General features: G+C 35.0%; 1 protein-coding gene across 12 annotated transcripts in view; it reads left to right on the top strand.

Annotated features, from left to right (window-relative positions):
* The window catches only part of Lclat1 (lysocardiolipin acyltransferase 1), a 179732-nt gene that overhangs the window by 67820 nt on the left and 85381 nt on the right, over positions 1-26531 (top strand). For 8 of the 12 annotated variants that reach the window (XM_048804589.1, XM_015479796.2, XM_048804591.1 and 5 more), the window contains 2 exons: positions 10265-10433; positions 21810-22008. In XM_048804589.1, the coding sequence (XP_048660546.1) occupies positions 10269-10433; positions 21810-22008 (364 nt within the window). In that variant the 5' untranslated portion in view covers positions 10265-10268. Of the gene's footprint in view, positions 1-10264; positions 10434-11363; positions 11517-20645; positions 20707-21809; positions 22009-26531 lie in introns of those variants that run through there. The other 4 variants (XM_015479798.2, XM_048804594.1, XM_048804595.1 and 1 more) reach the window with 4 other exon arrangements.

Here is a 26531-nt window from a genome sequence, read left to right as displayed (position 1 = left end):
ATAAATAGATAATAAGAGATACACAATGTAATTTTGACATAACTTGAGCCACCATTATCTAGATCAGACCTATCAGTGGCCTTCCTCCCAGGGAGTTAAAGGCTTGTTGACTAAAATCCATTAATAGGCAAAAGTCCTTTGCTTCATTTTGGGTACATGTAACTGAAGTTTGGCCCCATTCTGCTCTTAATTGTCCTGTTATGTTTTACCAGACTTTGTAAATTGTGATTTGATTTCTTCTCAGACCTCTCTAAAATGCATGCTATTCTCGTACCTTATTTTTGTACTTGGGAAAATAGTATTTTCTTAGTTATTTAATTATACATTTGACTGGCTAGCTTCATGTCTCATGAAGGGAAAAACAAACCAGTTTCAACTTCAAGTGAATGGAGATAAATGCTTTTAGGTAAATTGGGTTTTGAGTGACTTTTGTTAGACCCAGGATCATTGGAGTGTCAGTATAGTTTTAATGATAAAATGAAGAGAGACTCTATCATTCCTGTTTCCGTTAATGTCTTTAGTGGTTTTTACTTTGTAAAAATTCGAGCTTGGAGTATGGTGAACAATCATTTGGCTAAGAGGTACAAGTTATTTCTATCTTAATATAGTGTAGCAAAAATTTTATTATTTTTGCTTTGACTACAGGATCATGGAAACATAGGGATTACTGAAAATGACTTATTTTGGCTGTGCTTATACTTTTCCCTGTAACTTCTTTTCTTTTTACTGTAAAAGTAAAAAAAAAAAAAAAAAAGAAAAAAATAGAAAAAAATATTTTAATTGGGGGGAAGGTTATCTTCCCTTGAACCACCATCCCCAATTATATCCTGCCCTGTCCCATAGAGGTGACCATACTTACTGCAGGCAGTGATCCTTGTAGACAGATTTCTGGACATTTATATTTGTTTTTAGAGACAGAGTCTCATTTTGTTGCCTAGGCCATCTTAGAACTCCAGTGTTCAAGGGATCCTCCTGCCTCAGCCTTTCCTGTTATATTGTCTCTGAATTTTTTCCAAACAGGAAAAGATGCCATAATAAATTATATTAGCCTTTCATCTTCCTCTGCCCACCTTATGAATGCTTTTTTTAAAAAAAAGAGAGAATTTTTTAATATTTATTTTTTAGTTTTTTTTCAGTGGACACAACATCTTTATTTTTTATGTGGTGCTGAGGATCGAACACAGCACCTCGCACATGCCAGGCGAGCGCGATATCGCTTGAGCCACATCCCTAGCCCAATGCTTAATTGATACAGAAAAGTGTTTTAAGTTCTTTTTTACTATTTTTTTTTTACTTGTTTCTTCTAATGTTTTTCTCATAAAAGGAGTAACTTTTTTTGTCTTCAGAATATTTTTGACATAAAAATTTTGGGAAGGTACTGGTAATTGAACCCAGGTGTGCTTTACCACTGAGCTACATTGCTAGTCCATTTATCTATCTATCTATCTTAAAATTTTGAGACAGGGGTTTTACTAAGTGACTGAAAATGCCCTTGAACTTGAGCTTCTCCAGCTTCCAACCTCCAGAGTCACTGGAATTACGGGCCACCATGCTGAGCTTAACATACATTTTTTGCTTCTGAATTTACCATGCCCTCCATCTATCCCTCAGGGGTAGGTCAAGGCAGAGTACTTATGACAGATAAAATGAGTATCATCAGCTCCTCTGGAAGTCCAACAGTTAAAGGCAGTTTAATTTTTGGTTCATTGCCTGTCAGCTATTTTTACCTCTAGCAGTTTCATGGAAGATAAAAAAGTTGCCCCTGTTGTCTGCACAGTACTGTGCCTTGAGTGTGTCTACTCTCATCCATTGTCCCACTTTCAGTAGGCTTGTTAATGTGGAATACCATTTTCTCCAGTTCTGGGGGATTTCCTTCTCTCCAGTTTCTCACTACTCTCTTTTTAGACCTGGTATTATTGGTGAAGGGGAGCTCCTATCTTGGCCTCATAAATTCTTTCTACTTTCTGCTTGACATTTTATAGGGTAGTTTCTCAGCTTTATTTTCTAGCACTTACAAAGTTTTAACATTTTGGTAAACATTTTTGCCTATTTTAAACTTCCAGTTGCTCTTTTGTTTCTGAATATTTCCTTTCTTTGTTTTATTTACTTTTCTCATAAGAAAGGCTATTCTTGTTTCCTGGATGGAGTATTTCTTCCTAAAAATGTTAAAGATAGTTTTCTTTGAAGCTTTTTTTTTTTTTTTTGTCACTGAGTAGTTTGTTTCTTTTAAGTCTCCCATTTTCTGTTTATCTTATTTAAGTGTTTCCTCAGATGCCTTTTTATCTGCTCCTGATAAAATATGGGTGCCTTAACAAGCCAACCAGAAACTTGGATATAGGGGAGACTTATGTATTTTGGCCTCTCTGTGGAGTGATTTAAGTAGACTGTTTATTAGAGAATCTCCTAGTGTTTTTATATTTTCATCTTTCCTCATAGTCTGGTCAGATCCCCCAGATAAGTGTGTTCATTTTCTGCCTAGAGCTGAGTGTTCAGTACAGGTAGCCACTATCCATGTGTGGCTATTTCAGTTTAAGTAAAATTAATTTAGAACTTCAGTTCCTCATTTGTACTAAGCACATTTTGAATTACTTAACAGCTACATGTAAATAGTGGTTAGTATCATGGACAACAGAGCTATTGAACATTTCTTTTATTGCAGAAAATTCTATTGGTGCTAACTAGGACTAAAATATTCTCCTTACCAGGCATCTGAAGTGTCTGCATTCAGGATTCAGTATGGTTATGGTCACTTACTCCCTCTGAGAGTCTGTAGTAATGCCTTCAAGTGTGCAAGACACCCCTTCTACCTTCTGTAGGGAATAAACTTCCAGGTTTATTCTGGGGTCAGGGAAAGAAAGGGATCTAGGAATCCATGTGCTTCTCAGTTTTCACCTCATCTCTCTCATTTTGTTAAACCCACATCCCCATTTGTGTTCAGATGTACCTGATGCTGCCAGCTTGTGTTTTCAGCTTTTTCTTCTGTGGTCTTACATATGCCTTTTCAGGTCTACCAAGTGGTCAACACTTGGCTTCCTGCTTTCCAGCTTTTAAAACATTCCTATTGTCTTTTTTTTTTGGCAGTACTGAACCCAGGGGTGCATTACCACTGATTTACATTCTCTTTTTTATTTTATTTTTGAAATAGTGTCACTAAGTTGCTGAGGCTGACCTTGGATTTGCAATCATCCAGCCTCATCCTCCTGAGTTGCTGGGATTAAAGGCATGTGTCAGTGTGCCTGTTTATCTTATTTACATTCACTTTATATGTATTTCTTGTCAAGAAATACATTTAAGCAAAAATATCTAAAAATAAACTGTAATGTAACATTATAACCCAGCTATACTGCTCTTCAATGTGCATGTATATAAAAATAGTAATGATATTATAGGTAGTGTTTTGTTACCTTATTTTGGTTAACTCTGTATTTGGTTAACTCTGTTCCTGTTTGCCCTCTGGATCTGCTATTTGTCCCAGGAATCTGACCAGTGGCAGCGCTGGTCTCTGATTTTCAGTTGGACAGATCCAAAGGGGAGCCCTTGAAGGAGATAAAAAGATAGAAGGAGATTGAAGAAAGGATTTTATTTCTAGGCATCCTCTTTATAGAGTAATCTTGGGTTTATATATCCCCCTATTAAAATCAAACTTTTAAAAAAAATTTACCTAGAAACACAGGTACTCACATATACAAATATACAAATGTATACATTTTTTAAAGACCTTGGGTTAATAAGGCAAAAACGAGATCATGTATCCATATTAGTTTCTGATTGGTTTTATTTATTTATTGAATAACGTATCAGAGACATTCTTCCATACCAGACCATAGGAGTTACCTTATTCTTGTAAATGATTGGGTATTCCATAATATAAAAGTACCATAAAAAAGAACAATCAATTTTCCTTATTGGTAGGCTTTTTTATTTCTCACTGTTCAGTATTACAAATTATACTTCAGTGAATAACCACATGTCTTTTATGCACTTCTGTGAGTGTTTCTGCATGGTAGAGATCTTGAAACATAATTGTTAATTAAATTTGTCATTTGTGTTTTGACAAATTCTACCTCATAACTTATCTAAAAGCTGGCACTAAGGTACAATTTTAATAACAGACTAGAAAAAGACCTTTGTACTATAGCCTTGGTAATGTTAAATGTTATAAGTATTTTTATTTTTTGTAATCAAATAGCAGGAAAATTGTACCTCATTTTAATTTTATGTATCACTGATTACTGGTGAGCATATCATACAAAAGATGATTTAGGGTGTTTTAGGAGAAAATTTGTTGAATCTAACCTGAGTTTATATTTATATTAGTATTTAATAATCATAACTATATTAAATGTACAATAATCTATTTAACTATACTTATATTTAAGTTATATACACATATAATTGAGCAAAGTTAATTTTAATTTTCCTACAAGAAATGTAACTTGCATAATGTGTTTGGTTTTGTGGGTACTTTATTGATCCCTCATTTCAAATGAACTTTCAGTCACTTAAACAATATTTTAAATTCATCATATACTTTTTACTCATTATTTTCTGTTGGACCTTTAAATCTGTTACTGTTCCTAGTTCTGACCTCTCTCCCCCACATTTTCTGGGAATGTTCTTTATTTGACGGATCATTATAAATAGCATTGAGGACTTGGAGTTAAGAGGACCAAATACCCCATAACCACCATTGATATAATCAATACTTAGGTTTGAGGCTTTTGTTTGGATTAAAGGAGAATTTTAGAACATACTTGACCTTAAGAAATATAGCAGGGTCCTTTTGAAACCACAAATTTATAAGCCTACTATAGCACTTTACTTTCCCCAAGGAATGGTGGCCAAGTAGATAGAATACAATAAAGGCCCCTTAAGATTAGAATGCTGGACAGTTGGCCAGAGTCATTACTACTAAAATGATTTTTTTTTGAGATGGGCCTTGCAATATTCATAATTCAGCTTTGAATTTCAGCAAAATTACAGATTTCTTCCATGTCGTGGACCTTTTGGTTATTCATAAATAATTGAATGTGTAAATGCCAAGATCCATCTATAAAATGCAAGGGAAATATTAGGTGCCCAAAAGGTAACCGATACTCAGAATTTTTGTTTCTGTTTCTGTTGGTAACATTAGTAGAGGCCTTAGAATTTTTTCCCGGTATCCCTCTTTACTTTACAGATGAGGTGTCCAGGTTTAGTAGTGTGGTCCTGATCATCTTGCATTTGAATGTTAGAGCTTCTGTTGAGGTCTGTGTATGTCCTGGCTCACAGACCTCTTTGATACCAAAATCTCTCAGTCCAGCATTTTTGTCAACAGATCATTCTGTGTCTGTTTCAAAGTCCAGAGAAGACTTTTAAAACTAATCTGTATACCAGTCCATGCTTATGTACATGATGTCACTTTTAACAGCTTATCTTAAAACATGAGGCATATGCCTTAGTTTTTTCCTTACCTCTATTAACATACTAAATGTGTTATTCTTGGCAATACTGAACAGGTTGTGTACAACTTTATCCCAAAGGCCCATGCCCCAGTGGTTTCTTGTAGCTCATGAATGTGTTCCATATACCTCTAGACCTCAGTAATATCTAATGAGCAGTTCCGTATGTAAGCTTACTGTTTCATTTCTGTGATCCTACCTTTTTTGTTTGTTTTTGTCTTTATACTGTGGAATATTTTTTCTATTCCCCCTCCTCTCTCTCATCCTCCAAGGGTGTAGGCTTTCTTGAATCCCTTCCCTTTCCCTTAACCCCAGTTGCATAACTTGTTCTGCCTCTATTACAACATATATCATATTAAATTGCTTTCGTTCATTTGTGCACTTAGTTTCCCTAGCACACTGAGAGTAAAACTAGTTGTTAACACTTGACTTGTTACATGAATAAAGTAAGGAGTCTATGAAGTAAAATATGGCTCCTACCTGAGCAGAGAAGTCTATGTATCCTAGTGGATTCTATTAGGCTCTGCCAGGGAGTATCCTCCCATACTGTCGTACTCCAATTATAACATATGCAACTGAGTAAGAAGCCTAAGTGGGCCATGTCTTGATTCATATGCTGTTTTTGCCTTTTATCTGGTGTGGCAACTGTTTGAACTACAGATGGTTTGATACCATGGGCAATCAGATTCACATTGTGAGTTAGTGGAATAGGCTGAAGCAGGAGGATTGCAAATTTGAGGCCAGCCTCATCAACGCAGTGAGACCCTGTTTCAAAATAAAAAATAATAATAATAAAAAGGGACTGGTACAGTACTTCTAGGTTCAGTCCCCATTACCCCTCCCCAAAAGGTATTATGAATTCGTGAGGTAAGTGAACGTTGCGTTAACTCTCTAAAGGAAAAGTGGTTATTTGGAGAAAGGTTGTTGGCTTTAACTTGAAGTAGGCATAGTTTTTCAACATGTTTCCTTTGTATCTGTTTTTGGCAGTAAAATGCATATGTCATTCTAAAACTATGTTTATTTTTTTCCAGGGGTTTTTCAAAAAAGAGTATATCAGTTTTATACAAAGAATGAGTAGAAAATGATGTTAAATGGCATTGTTGCAATTATTTTTCAGTGGTATGGCCTTTATCTTTTATTTTAAAAGGGTTTAAAAGATCACATATTTTATTACTAGTTATTTAGCCATACTTTTCATCATCAGAAACTGAAAACCCCATTTCTACTGCTCCTCCCTTAAGTTTTTGTATGTTGTATGTTATATTCTAGGGAGACATTATGCTTCCATACCAAATTCCTGTGAGTTTCTAAAATTCAGAATAATTTTTGCATAGGAAATAAAATTTGGGAGAATTTTAACATCTTTATCATGTTATTTTTTAAAATGTGAGTTTAATTACAAAAGCAATATATTCTTGAGAAAGAAACAGTGTAGCTGACTGAGTGGGGTCTTCTCACATCAAATTACTTGGAGTCAGATTCCAGTCTTGCCATTTACTAGCTGTGTGACTCTGAGCAAGTTACTTAACATCTTTGTGTCTTGGTGTCCTTATATATATTGTGACTGTTAAATCTATGAATATCAAATATATAAAGTAGTGCCAGAATATTTTGAAAGCTAGATATATTTTAGAGTATTGTAATTGAAGTAATCCAGAAGTATAGAATTCCTCAGTCATAAGAGCATAAAGTTCTACATAATTATTTATAGCAGCATTAGTCATAATTCACTTTAAAATGTATAGATGGATTGGGAGTGTAACTTAGTGGCAGACAATGTACTTAGCATGCACGAGGCCCCCAGTTCAACCCCAGCACCAAAACAAAAAGTACTTTGTTGAATTTTCCACCAGTATCTAGTCTTATAACCACTGCTGCAATCAGGAAACCCAGCAGCTTCCTTAATTCCCCAGACTCCCCTTGTGCTGTCCCTTAATAGTCAAACTGTCTTTCCAACCCTAACCTTTACCAACCACTGATCTATTTCCCTCCCCTGTGGGTTTCTTTGTCCAGATTGTCCAGTAAAAGAATTATTTTTTGAATCTGGCTGCTTTTACTCAGTACATTGCATTTGAGATTAACTTAAAATGCTGCCTGTATGGGAATTTTATCTTTACTGCTGAATAATATTTCATTATATGGATTTCCTAGTTTGTTTATTCACTTACCTCTGGCTGATGGTTGGGTTATTTCCAGTTTCTGGCAATTATGACTAATGCTTCTATAAATAATTATGTAGAACTTTCTGCAAATAATTTTTAATTTTTCCTGGTTATTCAGTAGTGGATTTTCTGGCTTTTGTGGTAAATACAGATTCAACATTTAAAAAAACTGCCAAACTGTTTTCCAGGATAACTATACCATTTCATATTCCCACCAGCAATGTATGTGAATTCTGGTTGCTTCACATCCCTGACAGCATTTGGCATTTTCAATTGTTTTTGTTTTTTTAAAATTTCAGCTATTCCAAATATTTGCAGCTAATTCTTAACCCAGTTAACCCATCAACCCTTGAGACTTGGAAGAAGATACAGAAAAGAGCTAGATTAAATGCAGAGCCAGGGAGTAGCTCATAAGCCGGGGTGGGAGCTCAAGCATTAGATTTGTGAACGCTGTGGCAATATTTCTCGTATTCATTGTTCCATCCCCAAATTACTAGCACAGTGCCTGGCGCACAGTATGGATCTCTGTATGTTTACTGATCTTTGAAAATGAACAAATGATTGAAATCTTGGGAAAGAAATAGGAGAAGGATAGAGAAATAATTTTAGATTAGATTTGGTTTGAATAATCCCAGTATATTCATATGACACATCCCTTTACATCTTTTAAACCTACATTTAAATACATGCTTATGGTGGTTGCAGTGGTGAACACCTGTAATCCCAGTGGCTCAGGAAGCTGAGGCAGGAGGATCCAGAGAGTTCAAAGCCAGCCTTAGCAAAAGCAAGGTGCTAAGCAACTCGGTGAGACCTTGTCTCTAAATAAAATACAAAATAGGACTGGGGATGTGGCTCAGTGGTTGAGTGTCCCTGAGTTCAAGTCCCAGTAACCCCCCCCCTCCCCCCAAAAAAAAAATACATGCTGAAAGATTAACATGGATCTCGGAATTTTGGCTTCTTAGGAGGTAGCATGATGTAATGGAAGAAGCAGTAGGCAGAAAAGATTGGTTGTTATTAACTGTGTGGATTTAGGAAAGCCATATTTTCTTGGGCTGCAGCTTTATCATTATACAATGAAAAGATTTCAGTAGATAGCTAAACTCCTTTGATTTTTTTTTTTTTTAATCACATCAAATCAAATTGGTAAGTGAGGAAGACTCAGACCAGAGCCTTTCTTTGATACAGAAGCAGTCTTGTATGGACACAGTGTGAAGTGTTGCTGCAGGGAGGGGAGGAGCCAGTGTTAGACAGAAAGCTTGCTGTTGGCTGATTGGCAGGAAAAAACCAGCAGATAGAAAAAGATAGGGATTTTTCAAATAATAGAAGTATTGCAGGAATATGATTATGGTTGTTGTTAGGGGAAGACAGGTGTTGAAAATACTAAATTTAAAAGTTTTTGTTTTTTCTTTCCCATACAAAGGGATTAAGTTAAATTGAAGATTGGGGAGGAGCTGTTTATGGTTTCTCTTAGTGCCAGGAAAAGGACCTGAGACTCAGAAAACATGAAGTGTAGGATGTACTAGAACATAGACCCTTCAAGCCCTGGGTGAGCTGGAGTTGTTCGGCCCCATTTCCCAGCAATCTTTTTCTTCACCATTACTCCCTCACCTCACTTCTGAAAAGTTCAGATCTGAAGGTTATAAAAGCAATTCTTAGTAGATATTTATTCTGTTTGTACTTTGAAGGATTTTGTATACACACTGTCAGGTATTGGTAGAGATTTAAAAATACGCTTGGAACCCAGATAAACTTGATTCTCTGTTGGTAACGGGTATTTGACCTGTTTTGTTATTTGACATTTTTAAAAAGCACCATGACATTTGAAATTTTATTTGTTTCCTGCTGTGATTCTTTTTAAAAATTTTAGGGGTCTTGATACCTTTTTAAACACATGAATTTTGAGGCCATTGTTGTTTCCATAACTCTAATATTTCTGACACTTTTGTTATCCTTTAGCAAAAAATATTTTTGCTCTAATGTAGTTTAGATTATGAAATCAAAAGTGTTTGATTTTTCATTTTAAATAGTGTTTCTAACCATTTGTTTTATAATATCCACATTATGTTCTAGTTATGAGGATCCCTTAAAGTAATCCTTTGGTAAATAGTTTATTGAAGAATCTTGACTTCTCCTTACTCCTGCAGCTCATAAAGATCCAGTTTAATACCTAGTGTCCAAAGGTGTTATTTTATAATCTAATGTAAGAAAGATAATTCCTAGATTAAAAAAAATTAAAAAATTATTGCTTTTAGGTTTCCTGACCTTAGGAAGCTATTCTGCACTTCTTTGTTCAGTATTTCTACTTCTGGGTAACCAAAAACTCTGGAATATTTTAAGATTTTGTGTTAGATAATATCCCAGAGAAGAAAGCATACCACTTTACACCCAGTACTAATCGATAAAAAAGGCTCCTTAACTAGACAATTTTGTTCTGGAAATCAGGCATATACTATTAAGTGTATCAATTCCTAATGTACTAGTGGTTGTTAGACATGTAGAATGTATTGGAGGGTCACCTCTATGAAATTCAGGCTCTTATATCCTTTATCAGAACCTCTCAATAGCCCTGTAATTAAAAATTATTATATGCATCATGCTGATATAGAATTTGAGTAATTAAATGTATAGTAACAAAATGTCTTTTTTTTTAATGTTTTTCAGAATCATGGTGTCATGGAAAGGGATTTGCTTTATACTTCTTCTGTTTTGGGGAAGTTTTTTTGGAAGCATTTTCATGCTGGGTCCCTTTTTACCCTTGATGTTTGTAAACCCATCCTGGTATCGCTGGATCAGCAACCGCCTTGTGGCCACCTGGCTCACGCTACCTGTGGTAAGTTACTCCACAGAAAGAGGCTATCCACTTAGACCAGTGGGGCCAACCCATTGATTTAATTTTCATTAGAGTCAGCATTGAATTGTAGAAGAAGCATAGTCCTTCATATTATATGAGAAGTGCTAAACTTTAAAAAAGGGAAAATATAAAAACTGGAGCGAATAAAATTAATTCATGTCCTTAAAATAAAACACCTAATTAAGAACCATATTAAAAATTAAGAGCTTTTTTCCATATTCTTTATTAATTTAATATTTTATTTTCCATCTTTGAAGTGTATTTTACATATAATAGAATGCACAAATCTTAAAAAGTATGGATGGAGAATTTCTATGCTTATTTTGCATGCTACTTTGTACTCTATAAAATGACAAAAATTAAGATTCGTATACCACACTTTTTCTCGAAAACTTGTGATATTGATCTGATTGATTCACTTCTTCCCAGTAATAGCAGAATTAGGAACACAAAATTTAGGAGTAAGGTGATTTCTTATCTATCATACTGGGTTAACAGCATTTGTAAGGTCACTGTGCATACAAATGGGCAGTAGAGTCTCAGAACACACAGGTATTCTGAGTACGGTCACACACACTGCTGTGAGCACAGCTCCCTCTGATCCAGAGCTGATGACTTTCTGTGGGATTTCAGTTCACACTTTTGCTTCTCTGGGACTGGGAAATAGCTTCAGTCCTTTCTGTTACTGCTAATTAGCAGAACCTTTTCTCCAAATTGAGGGAGGTATGGGTTGCTGCCTTTCCCTTTAATATTCAGAGTGTTCTGTTCCTTGTTTTTCCTGAGCAACAGCTGGAACTTAATGTTGCTGAGTTAATTGATCTGTCATGGTAGAAAGGCGATGGGTATAACACCTGGAAAAGAAAACAAGAAGGGGAATGATCTTTTTTACTTTTTTTTCTTTTAATTTAGTTGCCTATTTCCCCCCAGGATGCAGGCAGACTGTCTGCCCATGTGATGTTTGTAGAAAGGAAAGTTATACTAATGATATAGACCCCTCAGGTGGAGGTTGATTGGGAAATATTTCCAGAAACAGCGGTTGGTATGATTTCCTACCTTGATGGAGTAAGTAAAAAAGTTTCCTGTAAATTGAATGTTAATAAATCATTTACAGTGTACTCTTCATGTTTTAAAGATTAATCCTGTGGTGAATAATGTTATAAAGTACACTCATCCCTTGTTACAAGTTATTTATCTTTTTATTCATATATTTAAAATATATATATATATATAAATTTTTATTTACATATGTTTTATGAATTGTGATTCTGCTAAACTATAAGCAGCCCTGTCCCTCCTTCCTCTTCCCTCTTTTCCTGTTTTCTATACTTAAATTTGTCCTACAGGCACAAAGATAGGAATGCTAATATGCTGGTAGATAATAAATAACCATAGTATGGTTGTATATTTAACTCAAATATAAAGAAAAGTATTAGAGGGTTTTGTTAAAAGGAAAAAAAAAGTAAAAATCCAGGGGTGATTATGATAACAGCTGTTGACATGCCAGGTGCTTAAAGAGGATGGCCTTGTTTCAGGTGCTACCGTTACCCCCATTTTACAGAAAAGGAATTAGGAACTTTGAGGAATTAAGTTATTTGCCCAAGGTCACGTGTATAAGCAAATTATTTAAGTAGAGCTGGGATTAAATCCAGTTTTCTAATTTTAGGGCTTTATGTGATAGAAAATCTTCAAGAACCTGTAAGAATCACATGGAGCCTTAGCAATCTGTAGTTTTAAAGAAGTTCATGGTGCCTCATGAAGGTTTCCAGAAGAAGAAAGTTTTAAGTTCTTTCAAGCTAGGGAATACCTGATTTGAGGAAAAAAATATCTGAGAAACTGATAAACTAGTAAATTAGTGTAAGTAATTGAGTGGTTCACTTATAATGGAAGAGAGAAATTTGCAAGAAATAGTCACAGAAAAATTTCTCTTGCTAAAGAAGCCAAAGACAGGTTGCTTAATTACCTGGAACATGGTACATATTAATAGTATTTGTTAGATGAATGGATAAACATAAAGTTTCAAGTTGGTATGAAAATTTATGCTGATTTCATGATATGAGCTGTGCAGTGTTTACTCTTTCTGTTTTTGAAAGTGTGTAAATTATTTTCTTTTCACCCTTATGTCTCATTGGATTACTGGCTAACTGATTTTCTTTGTAGAAAGAATTTTGATAATGAATTTACTATCCTTAGCAGATGTTGGCCTAATCAGATCTTCTCTTTCTTGTTTCATAAATTTTGGTGAGACAAGTAGGAAATTGTTCATTTTAGTTAGTTCCTTTTAATATCTGTAGGTTGTATAGTTATATCCCCTTATTTATTTCAGGTATTGGTAATTCCTTCTGTTTACTTAGTCATACTTACAGAAATTTGTCAGAAGTTAATTTCTCAAAGAACCAACTTTGGCTTTATTTTTCTGTTGTTTTTTTTGTGTTATTTCATTGATTTCCTTTCTTTAGTTTAACTTGCTTTTTAATTTATTTTTAGCTTATTAAAATTTAGCTTATTAAAATGGAAGATTAATATAATTGTTTTTCTTTTCTAGTGTCAGCATTAAAGATATATATTTTCTCTCTAAGCAGTGTATCAGCTGCATCTCACAGATTTCCATGCTGTATTTTCTTTATTGTTTGGTCTTCCTTGCATCCTTTCTTCCTTGCCAGCTTTCTTGCCTGCTTGCTTTCATGCTAAGGACCAAACCCAGGACATTATACATTTGAGGCAGTCATTCTACCACTGAGCCACATCTGCAGCCCCTAAGATATTTCCTAATTACATTTGTAATTTTTTCTTTTGTTAGCATAGGTAGATAGCTATAAATGAGCAAGGTTGGGAGAAGAAAAGGTGAAATGGAACCAATGTTACGTTGTAAGGAGGCAAACCATTTAAGGACATAAATCCACCCTCCCTCGTGTGGGTGGGCTGTGGAAAAAATTCATCCTGGGAATGTGGGTGGCTTACCCAGAACCAGCAAAGGGTACTCCCAGTCCCCTCCTCACATTCCAGAAGAGGGTCCACCACCTTCCTGTGTAAATTAACAGGGACATATCATGTCTCCAATGCTGTGCATGTGTTCATGAGCTGCTCTAAGGATCATTTAGCTGCTATGTGAGCTTCCTCTAGTAGTGCCAGGCCAAAAAGGGCAGAATGACCTGAATGATTAAACAGGTCCTCAGTTTCCATGGGTGCATGTATGTGCCCTTTCACAAGAGGGCAGCAATTGTACAGGCAAGGCTCCAAAAGGTGTGGCTACTTGCCCTAGCAGAGTTTTCAATTTTGAAAGCAGTACACATTCAGTAGAAACCTACAGCAAATTTTGAATTTTGATCTTTTGCTGAGATAGTGATATAAAGGATGATACTCTTGGTGATTCTAGGCAGCAGCAGTGAACCATGGTTTGCAGTTAGCTATGTGATACCAAGAGTAAACAAACTGATACTCTGTAGTAAATTGTGCCTCTAAGCTGTGAGAGTCAGTAGTTTTGGTGAATTAAGTGCATTTTCAACGTATGATGGGTTTATGAGGACATGGCCCTCTGATAAATCAGGTATTGTCTGTATATTTTTGCTTCCTTTATATAATGTCATTTTTCTCTGGCCACTTTTAACAAATCTTTTTCTTTTTGGTTTTCAGCAATTTAATCATGATGTGTCCACCTGTAATTTTACTTAAATTGCTGTATATGTTTCATTGGTCTTAGATTTCTCTATGTTGTTGGTTGGTTGTCTTACTCTAAATCGAGAAATTTTGGATCATTATTTCTTCACATATTTTTCTACTCCATGTCTTCTCTGTCCTCCCCTTCTTGGGTGATAATTACATGTTTGTTAGATTGCTTATATTGTCACACATGTCACCAAGACTCATGTTTTCCCTTTTCTTTTCTTCACATCTATCTAGTTTTCAGTGAGTCTTTATTTATTTATATGTAGTGCTGCGAATCAAACCCAGTGCCTTATACATGCTAGGCAACTGCTCTACTATGACTGGGCTATGACTCCAGTGCCTCATATCTATTTTTTATATTTAATCTATTGATCTGGTTTCAAGTTCAGTGATTCTTCTGTCACCTCAAGTTGGTTGTTTTGTTCATCTACTAGATTTTTATTTAAAATACTATGCTTTTAAGTTTTGGAATTTATATTGGGTCCTTTATTGGTTCTGTTACTTTCTTGAGATTCCTTACCTAATTATTCATTTTGACCATATTTTCCTCTAATCACCTGGATGATACGTGTAGTGCCTTTACTCTGTCAGGGCTGGAAGCAGAAGCCATCCTCCTTATTTTTGCAGAATTCCCCCCCCCCCCTTAATAGAATGATCTTTTGTGTTTTAACTTTTGTGGATTGCAAAAGTAGTTGGTGGGATTTCTGAATATTCATCCACTGTTTTTTTTTTTTTTAAGAGAGAAAGAGAGAGAGAATTTTTTAATATTTATTTTTCAGTTTTTCGGCAGACACATCTTTGTTGGTATGTGGTGCTGAGGATCGAACCCGGGACGCACGCATGCCAGGCGAGAGAGATACCGCTTGAGCCACATCCCCAGCCCCCACTGTTTCTTAAGTAGATTTAAATTCTGGCTTTCATTTAACTGAAAGACCTTCTTCTTCTTCTTCTTTCTTCTTTCTTCTTTCTTCTTTCTTCTTCTTCCTCCTCCCTCCNTGCTCTCTCCCTGCCCAGGCCTCCCTCCCTCCTCCCTCCTCCCTCCTCCCTCCTCCCTCCTCCTCCTTCCTTCTTCCTTCTTCTTCTTCCTCTCTTAAGACTTTTATCTTTATTAGAAACAAAAGTTGACTTTCCAGGACATGAATTTTAAGTTGCATTTAAAAATCTACTTTAAGGACATGAAGTCTAGTCTTTTATTCCAGCTCTCAAATATACCATTTGATTATAAGATACTCATTTTATTCTATTACTTTATCTTATTTCAACTCCTTGACCTGAAGATGGATTTCAAAGCAAGTGTATGACACCAGTGGTTTGTCCTATTGATATTTTCTATTTTGATTTTATGGATTGGATGATATTAAGGCCACTTTGGCAATGAATGACTAGAGAGCATCATGACTCTTCTTACAACCCACACCAATTGCCATGGAACTGAGGCCCTTCTAGATCATGTTTTTCCATATTATATTTATTATTAAGTAAAATAAGCACATTAATAATTATCTTTATAGTTATTATAAAACCAGAGACATGTCATATTGGATAATTTGATTCTTCATTTACTTAACTTTTTAGTTTTTGTTTCGAAATCTATAAAATAAGAAATTGGAATAGATTATCTCGGAGATCTATTCCCCATTAGTGCTATATAGACAATTCTAAAGCATTTAGAGGCAGTCCTGTATTGCTACTATACTTCATTTTTCTAATGTCATCGGTTTTACACAGTATATAATCATTTGATTATGAATAGCATTTTTTTTTGTCCCAATCTTTTTGTAAAAATTTTGAGAGTTTTGAGAAATTTTTGTAGTTACCACATTCTACCACATGGTAGAATTGATTACAATTATAATGCTTTGGAGTGTCCTATCAGTCTGACTTTTTAAGGGAACATGTATTTGCTAGCATCTTCTAATCATTTGAACTTGACTTTTATCACCTTTTATTTCATACTTTTACAAGGTGCTAAAGGAGTTTTTTTTTCTGAGTTTCTATTTCATTTCTTTAAAAAGGGATATTAATACTGTCTACCTCAGAGTTTTTTGTGATGACTGAGATAGTAAATATGTAGCCTTTTAAATATAATGCCTGGCATCTGATAAGTATACAGTAAATATTTGCTACTCTGTTATGTTTTAGAGATTAACCTAAACCTCTGTTTCAAAGAATATTTAATATAATAGATTATTAAAAAAAAAGTTGGATTATATTCATGGGTAACTCCAGGTCAGAAGAGTCTGCTCCCTGACATTGTCCAAGGATTCAGATTCTTTCTTTCTTGGTATTTCACCTATTCTGGCCTTCAGCCTGATATGATTTCTCTTCTACATGTTCGAGCTTAGGTCACTGCCACTTCTTTGCCCCACTCTGTAGGAAGTAGGGAAGGGAAGAACCCAAGAGCCAGCTACCATCCTTCTAGACGAGTGAATAACATATCTTTTACATAGCAAGTTGTACATATCTCCTTTGATTAACTGCATTAGTGAGAGCAGCTAAAAGCTTTACTACAATCTGGGAGATGTCTTTTTTCCTGGACAGTGCTATACATAATTAAAACATTTAAATGCTGGTTTTTTTTTTTTTTAATAGAAAAAAATTACTGGACAAATTTTATGATAGCTGCTTCTCCTATTACTTTTTATAGCATTATTATCAGAGCAGAATTGCATCATATGTGCATATAACTATAGTTAAATGCACTAAGATGGTTAAAGGAAAAGCAAACAAGAAGAGAGGGAACATTCCCTATTTCAAGGGAGATGACATGGGACATATGAGTAGTTGTCGGCTGACTATTATTCTTATGTTTAAAGATAGATTTGTTATTATGAAGAAGATGATGATGATGATGATGATGTATTGGGGATTGAACTCAAGGTCACTGCCATTGAGCTATATCCGTGGTTGCCTTTATTTTTTAACTTTGAGATCTTCCTCCCTCAGTCCCCCAAGTTTCTGGAATTATAGGAATGATCCACCATGCCCAGCTAAAGGTAGACATGTTTATAGCAGCCTGCAAATCATCACTTCATCTGATGCTCAGCTGGAGAAATAGTAGACTGGTTCAACTGGGAAGATAATAGCTGAGCTGGACTGAACTATATAGTATGCTGAGTTCTTATGAGGCACCTTTCTAAAGAGATTTTTGATGATATATTGAGCTATTCCTGACTTTTGTCTTATCAGCTGAGTTGAGAACTTAACACATAGGTAGCATTCACTATCACTATACTATTAAACTGGTACTTATTTTGCTGGGCGCGGTGGTACATGCCTCTAATCCCAGTGAGTACGGACCCTGAGTCAGGGGAATCACAGTTTGAGGCCAGCCTCAGCAATTTAGCGAGGCCTGACACAATTAAGACCCTGTCTCAAAATAAAAAATAAAAAGGGCTGGGGATATGACTCAGTGGTAAAGTGACCGTGGGTTCAATCCCTAGTACTAGGGGGAAACATTGGTATGTATTTGAAAAACTTACATTACCCAACTTTTTACTTGACTCGTCATGGCATATCAGGCAGAGAGAATCTTTTAGTTAAGAAATTTATGGAAGTCAAATCCCTTAGAGCTATGGTACAGACTAATTGATGTCCCAGTTTAAAATTAGTGAACATCTCTTGAAAAAATGGAGAAAACCTGACAACTGTGTCTTTTATCACCTTTCACTTCCTACTTTTACAAGGTGCTAAAGGAGTTTTTATTTTAAGCACATTTTTTAACTCAGAATGAATTTAACCTAAAATCTAGTTTTTTCTCCCACACAGGTATATTTTCTTAAAATAATTCCAAACATTTAAAAATAATTTTCCATTAAAAATAAAATAAATGTACTTATTGCTTCACAGAAAAAATTCCAAAATGATCTTCTCTTTCGTAAGCTTCCATTATATGTTAAAATAATTTTGTTGGTAAGATTTTTCCTTTCTGTTTCTAAGGAACACATTTTCTGTATTAAATGAGGTATAACAATAAAACCCTCTAGAGTCTTAGAGTTAGATGATTTAGAGGTCATCTAGTATAACCTACCTTTGTCTATTAGAGTCCCCTCTAGGTCAGTCTACATAGTGAATATTCAGTCTTTCTTTGAACATTTCTATAATGGAGAATACATGTCTTTGCTTATTTCATTTTTGAACAATTCTACTTAACATACTCAATATTATGAGGGTCAAATTCTGCTTGTGCCCAGAGAATTTTTTACTTCTGAAAATTCTGTGTCTTAACAACAGTTTGATTGTTAGGTTATTATGAGGACTGTGAAAATCACTTGGGGTTCATTCAGTTTCTTTACCATAAATCATGAATAAGGAATTTAGAGGTCATTTCCTAACTTTCTGCAGGGCACAGGTCTCTTCACAGCCTGCTGATAGAATTCCACTGCTAGAAAGAACAAATGTTCAATAAAAACAGGTTGTTGAATATGATTTATGTCTACACTGTTAAGAAAGTGGCTACTTCACATTTGGGATTCCAAGACCTTAAATAGCTAGGGATTCAGCTAGCTGGGCCTTAGCTGAGTCTGAAAAGTCAAAGCAGACTTGGAGAGAAGAAGTGTAGCCCTGTGGAATTGTTCTTATCTCAACTAAAGATCCATTGGAATGATAAATGACAGCAAGGATCATAATGGCAAAACATATTCTTTTGATTATGAGAGGTACTTGCATCTTTGTGTTTACATACATTTGGAGGTAGTAAGTAGTGCTACATAAAAGGTCCTCAGAAATTGCTTCTATATATGTAATGCTAGGAGAAGTCTTGCAATCAATTAGGCAAAAGTTATGAGACTTGTTATTCCTAAGAAATAAAACATAAAAATTTGAAAGATTGATACTAGTTTCTTACTGCTGAAATTGTTTTCTTCTTCCTCATTAGAAATAAAACAACCACGAGAAAGTTTGAGGTTACTGTTTTCTTTTCCAGTCTTTTAATCTGGATTGTTTGAATTCTGGAGTTCTTTACAAACATTACAACTTTAATTCTGTGTAGTATATTTGTTTTCTGCTTTTGCAGGAGCTGTAAATAATACTGACTAGATATGTCTTGTCTAGTAATAAAAATGATTAATGTGAGCTTGAGAGCCAAGCTTCATAAAAGGCTATATATAACTTTCAGTCATATTCTGATAGAGTGCTGTGTGTCGAGTAAGAGAATGCCATATGAGACACTCCTGTATAAATAGTCTTGGGTTTTTTATTTTGACATTTTTCATAATGAAAGGAAGATTGTTTGGGATTCATGAGAGGCTTATGTTAGAAATTGTGCATAAGGGGTTAGAGTTGAATTTGGGGTGTATAGGCTTAAGATATTTAGTTCTTTTCAATAGTGCAACACAGAATTTATACTTCCTCTTTCTATTAATTAAGTAAAGTACTTTTGCATTTCAGTTCTTTGGAAAGACTGAAAAGTATATCAAATTTGGGAAGTAGAGTAGAATTAGGCCAAATTAACCTTGCATAGTGACTTCACACAAAACAGTGTGGGCCAAGACCTGCAGTTCAGTGATGTGCTATAGAAGTTAATGGCCCTTTGCACTCACAAGTAGAAAAAAAAAATTTCTTGCTGTGGGCTCAAGCCTGGTGGACCCTGCCACGTTCTTCTCCATCATGAAGTCTTCCATATAGTGACTTAACTTCCTGGAGACTTTCTGGAGTAAAGGTGATAATTATTTGAGCCATTATAGATACTAGGAGTTTGATGAAAATAGCAGGCATTCAAATAGCAAGGTACCTGTGTACATGCTCACATATCTTTGTACACAACTTCAAGAAGGTTGTGTGTGTATTGACCTGTTGGAGGCTGCCCTTCTAGGAAATGATAGGTGCCAATTTAAATATCTGTGCCCCAGAGTGAATCTCAGCCCTGGGAAAGTAACTTAACCAGGCTCCTGTAGGATATCCAGAGTTAGGTTTAAACCAAATGACCTTGTTTTCCTCTGTCATGATGTTGACATTCTGACTCTTAGAACCATAGGGATGTAAAACATTTCTAACTTCTTATTTTTTTTAGCTAATATTATTTTTACCCCCCCACCCTTGATCCTGTTCCTTCTCTTTTGGAGTCTTATTTTGTTGTATCACAAAGTATTTTTTATTGTGGAATATTACAAACATCCTGGAAAGTTAATAAAACACAATTGCACATGTTAATGTTAAATAATTTTAATTGTAACTATAAACCAGGTCAAGTATTAGAGAACGTTGCCTGCCTACCAGCAGGTTACCTGGGCTCCTAGTTAAAATGCCCTTCTTTTTGGGTAGAAATAGCCACTAAAATGACTTTTGAAATAGTTGTTTCCTTATTGTTCTTTGTAATTTTTATTGTCTGTATTTCCCTCTAAAATTATCCTACTTTTTAAGGAAGTCTTAAATATAGATATTTATTATATATGATTTTTTTGTTTGTTTTGCTTCCTTCAACATATTTGTGTCTTCCAGGTTTATTGTTTTTCTTTTTTTTTTCTGAACGGCATTCCTAGCCTGGTTTTATTTTGTTTAATTTTAATGAGACAGAGTTTTGCTAAGTTACCCAGGCTGGCCTGAACTTATGATTTTTCTGCCTCTGCCTCACAAGTAGCTAGGATTACAGGTGATCACCAATGCATCCATCTTCATTTATTTTTGTTATTAAATTGTTTTCCATTGCTTAACTATACCATAGTTTGCTTACTTGGTGTACTTTAAAAAGGTCATTGTGATATTTGCCTATGTGAACTTTTGATTTTACCTTTAATCTACTTTGGAAAAACTTTCTCAGATTTCTAACATTATTTACATTTGTAACATATAAATAATTCGAAATTTTAATAAGAGATTGAGCTGGACATGGTGGCACACATCAGTACTCCTAGCTACTGGGGAGGCTAGGGTGGCAGGATCACTTGAGCCCAGGATTTAGAGATGAACCTAGACAACATAGTGAGACCCCATCTCAAAAAAGCGAAAAAAAAAGATTAAAATCAATAATAATTTTCCTTATTATCTGTTATTTACTTGAAATAACTCATCTGTAATATGCTTTTATTTTAAATATTTCATATGTATTTTATTTATGACCATTTAAAAAGTGAATTGAACAATTTTAGCAAATATTTGAATGTCTACTGTATGCCAGGAACTATTGCAGGTACTAGGGCTATAGCATTTTTTAGACATAATTACTTTATTCTTTATGTATTGTGAAAATTAAACAGATGTATTTCTGATTAAGAAAAGGTCATTGTGCAGAAAAGTATAAAATGAAAAGTTTAATTTTCTGTTTCTTCAGCTCTGTATCCAGTGTTAAGATTTGTTGACTGTCCTTCCTAGGAAGAAATATGTAATAATTTTATATATCCTTAAGAAATTACACAATGGAATCTGTCATTTTTTGGATTCTTTTTTTTTTTTTTTTTTTTTTTTTTTAGCTTAATCTATATCTTGAAGATTTCAAGGACAGTTACCTTTTTTTAAAAAAAACTAGGAAACTGCTAGAAATTTAAATGCGTAGCACTTAGAAATAGGACTTTATATTTTCATTCTTCTAAATTTAAACCCTACCCCCAGTTCTGTCCCCATCTATTTATTATAGAATAAAAAATCATGGAAAACACTTTAATAAGAAATCATAAGATATATTGGACATGATAAAACTTATCTATGGAAAAATTACAATTTTAAATTGGTATACATATCAGTATTTGTTTTTTTTAGGCATTGTTGGAGACCATGTTTGGTGTAAAAGTGGTTATAACAGGTGATGCATTTGTACCTGGAGAAAGAAGTGTTATTATCATGAACCACCGGACGAGAATGGACTGGATGTTCCTGTGGAATTGTTTGATTAGATACAGCTACCTCCGATTGGAGAAAATTTGTCTCAAAGCCAGTCTCAAAAGTGTTCCTGGATTTGGTAGGTTATTCACACATTATTTTAAGTGGTACACTCATTGTACATGTGTATACTCACTGTAAATCTATAACTTAGTAAGGTAAACTCACTATTAAAGCCATTTGTATTTTTTTGCTCACCAGGACAAAAATAACCCCAGTTTCCCTTTTCCCTAATAGAGTTGTTATGCCAGGTGACTCTATTCACTTTTTGAAATATCTTATTCTTTTTTTACTTCAGTTGTTTGGGTTTATTTGCAATATTTTATTTATCCATTTATTTATTATTTTTAGTTATACATGATAGTGGAGTACATTTTGGTATAATTAAATAAGCATGGAATGTATCTTATTCTAGTTAGGACCCCATTCTTGTGGATGTACATGATAGTAGGATTCACTGATGTTTTCATACATGTACATAGGAAAATGATGTCTCATTCATTCTGCTTTCCTTTTCCTCTCTCCACTCCCTACCCTTCATTCTCCATTGGCTAATCTATAGAACTTCTGTTCTTCTCCTCCCCAACCCCCTTATTGTGGGTTAGCATCCACTTATTAGAGAAAACATTCGAACTTTGGCTTTGGGGGACTGCTTTAATTGCGCTTAGCATGATTGTCTCTAGATCCATCCATTTATTGCAGTTGTCATAGTCATTCGTATTTATGCTGAGCAATACTCCATTGTGTATATATACCACATTTTCTTTATCCATTCATCTGTTGAAGGGTACCTAGGTTGGCTCCAAAGCTTAGCTATTGTGAATTGATCTGCTATAAATGTTGACGTGGCTGTCACTACAGTATACTGATTTTAAATCCTTTGGATATATAGTGAGGAGTGAGATAACTGGGTCAAATGGTTCCATTCCTAGTTTTTTGAGGAAACTCCATATTGCTTTCCAGAGTGATCTCACCAATTTGCAGTCCCACCTGCAATGTATGAGCATACCTTTTCTCCACATCCTCGCAAACATTTATTGTTATTTGTATTCTTGAAAATTGCCGTTTTGACTGGAATGAGATGAAATCTCAGTGTATTTTTAATTTGTATTTCTCTAATTGCTAGAGGCGTTAAACAATTTTCATATATTTTTGACTATTTGTATTTCTTTTTCTGTAAAGCACTTGTTCAGTTCCTTTGCCCATTTATTGATTGGGTTTGAAATATTTTACTCTGAAAGAGGAAATAAACTATTTTCAAGGGAGTGAATGTAGTTTTTGAGGACCAACATTTGGAAGGATATAAATAATAGTTGGGTATCTTTTTACTGTGTGTCATGCTTATGACTTAGACCAGAAACTGGTCTATGCTGATAAGATATTTGAAATCAACTGATTCATGTACATTCATCTAATAAATATTAATTGAATAATTAATATCTATTGGTTCCAAGCATTATTGTAGGTGCTGGTATTTTCTGAATTGTCCTAGTCCCTAATTCATAGTTTTTTATTTTGTTTCTTTCTTTTTGGTCTTCTTATTGTGTTTATATATTATAACATTCAGGCTCCTAGAGATGTTTACTTTAAATGGGTAGGAATATAATATGTTTCTTGTGCATTGCAGAAATAGGAATAGTTTAGCATTGTATTGCCCCCTTTCTTAATGTGAAGTTGGGGTAGGAAACAGACTATAAACATATCACTCAAAGCAGTTATTGACACATGGGTATATGAAGTGTTCACTATACAGCCTCATCTATTATATGTATATTTCTGTGTTTTCCTTGTGTAATATTTCTTACTTGAACTATTTACCCTTTAAACCATCTGTCTATCAGTATTTTGAAATGACGTATAATTGCCAACGTCAAAGGGGAGGCATTGACCTCAGGATAAACCAGTAAGAGGGTTTGTGATTGATGTAATAAGTGTATTTGTGTTTTAATTGCCTTCATGCTTGTAATTTAGTGTTTCTCTTTGCCATTTTTCCAAGATAATAATCTCAGGGTAAGCAGGTTTCTTACTTGGCAATTGGCTTCTCTTTGTATAATAGCAATCCTAGAGAACCAGTAGAAAGCTGTAAGACTTTTTATGACCTAGCCTTAGAATTCACAGAGTGTCACATTGATAGCCCTCAAAGAGTCTAGAGAGGGAGTGTAGTCATCACCTTTTGATGGAAAATGTATATCAAGAATCTCAGTATTTTAAAAACTGGCATATTTCTGAAAAGACAGATCAAGAAAGAAAAGAGGAGGCACATATTGCCAGCAACTAGAACGATGATGTCTTATGTACCACTCTTAATTCTACATGAAATATAGTAGCAGGATATTAAGAATAACATCATGCCAGTATGTATGAAGTTACCAAATCAGACAGAAAAACACAACTATCAAAATCTGAGAGTATTGACTAAAAATGAAAAAGTTTTTACAGTTGTGTGTCCAACAAAAAGAGACTACGTAAAAAGTCTTTTTATAAAAGTTTTTTTGGCAATTCATGGCAGCTACTTGATTTTCTTCACTTTCAAAACCAGTCATCAAGTCACCAAGCAGGAGAAATAAACCATATACTACTCATCTATTTCACATATCTGGGAGTCAGAGAAAAATAAGTTTAAAATAGGAAAAATAAGTTCCCAATTGTTGTAAGTAGAGAAATAAATCCCACAAGATTTCCTTCCATCCTCCCACTATGGGTACTAAGGGTGAAGAGAGAAGGCTTAAGAGTAGAGAGGCATGAACTACTCAGAAACATAAGCTAGTCATCCCTAGAAAGAGAGAGCCTAATACTAAATACCAAAATACTAAACACAAGTCCGACAAAGAAGTTCACAGCACAAAATAAAGGAAAATAATTTGAAAGACAGTGGGACCTAAAGTGGCAGCCTCCAAGACACATTGCTTCTGAGCGACAATCAGATTTGTTGAAGAAGAGGCAGCTCCCCTTAAAAGAAGGGCAGTGGAGGAAAACAAGGAGTGAAATAAATTAAGGATCCTGCAAGATGTAAGAAAACCAAGGAGTAACTTCCCCTTCACTTCTCCACTGCAAAATTAAACCCCCAAAAGAAGCAATAAACAAAAGACTTTCGTATCCATATATGAAACTTCTAAATAGAGAACAGAACTGGAAAAAAAATAATACTGCAGCACAGTACTCTCCGCTGAATTAAATATTATTAAGCATGCATTTGAGATTAGGGATAAAAACACTTTGAGAAACGCAAAGAATAGTAATGGGATGAGAAACAAGATATATAATGGGAGTTAGTTGAATTGAAAAAATAGAACAAAAAGAAAATCATATTAGAAATGAAGAGTAAAATTTTATGAGGTACCCAAGAAGAGGTAGAATAAAATAAAATTTAATACTTTATTGCTGGAAAGCAAGAAAAAGAGAGAATAAATTTATCAGGGAGAAGTAATTGAAATGGAAGATGGTTAAAGATCTAATATATGTCAGGTTGAGCATTCCTAATCTGAAATTTGAAATTCTTCAAAGTCTAAAACTTTTTTGGTACTAGGGTTTGAACCCAGGGGCACTTAACCACTGAGCCACATCCCAGTCCTTTTTATTTTTTATTTTGAGACAGGATCTCACTAAATTACTGAGCCTGACTTTGAACTTGTGGTCTTCCTGCCTCAGCCTCCCTAGCCACTAGAATTGTAGATATGTACCACCATGCCCAACCAAAGTCTAAAACTCTTTGAGCTTCAACACACCACAAGGAGAAAATTCCATCCCTGATCTCTTGTGATGTGTCACTGTCAGATATACGAAATTATTTTAAAATAGTGCCTAAAATTACTGTCAGGCTATGTGTATAAGATATATATGAAATAAAAAGAATTGCATGCTTCCAGCATTATAGTAGGAGAAGCTTCAGAGACTGCTCTCTAGTGAAATTCTGTTATATCAGTCATTCTCTAGAAATTGTCTGAAATATAAATAGCAAATGTAGACACATGTCTTTGGAAAATTTACTAAGATTTGTTAGGAGCAATGAGATTCCATGGCATTTAAATAAGACCTCACTCCCAGCTCAAGCAGGCGGAGTTGCCACTCCGGACTGGTACAGCTGAGATCACAGGGCTGTCTCTGGCTTTTGCTCCCACAAATCCTCACTACCTTCTCTTGAAAACTTTGTATTTATATTATACAGGGTCTGGGCTGTTTGGGTTCTAAGAAAGCAAATTAGACTAGAGGTCATTTGGTAAAATGAAATTTTAAAATCTGCGTATGAAAGATCAGTGAATTTTGGATGGAAATAACATGATCTCATTATCATAAAATGTCAAAGGTTCAAAAGTTTCATCAACATTTAACAGTATATTTAAAATCCAGGCCGCCCCCTCCCCCAGCGCTGGCAAGGTAGAGGGAACTGTGACCATCCACAGAGCAGGCCCAGCGGCCTGCTGAGGGGCAGAGCCGCCCCCCACCCCCAGCGCCTGCCAGGTAGGCGGAACGGTGACCACCGGCAGAAAAGGCCCAGTGGCCCACAGCTGAACAGAGCTTCCAATCACTCCTGCAAGGTAGGCGGGCCTGCGACCCACCAGCAGAAGAGGAGCAGCTGCCTGCTGAGAGGCAGAGCCGCCCCCC

Source organism: Marmota marmota, unplaced genomic scaffold, assembly GCF_001458135.2.
Source record: "Marmota marmota marmota unplaced genomic scaffold, marMar, whole genome shotgun sequence".
In the NCBI taxonomy this organism is placed as follows: domain Eukaryota; kingdom Metazoa; phylum Chordata; class Mammalia; order Rodentia; family Sciuridae; genus Marmota; species Marmota marmota.
This window is presented reverse-complemented; position numbering and strand designations above follow the sequence as displayed.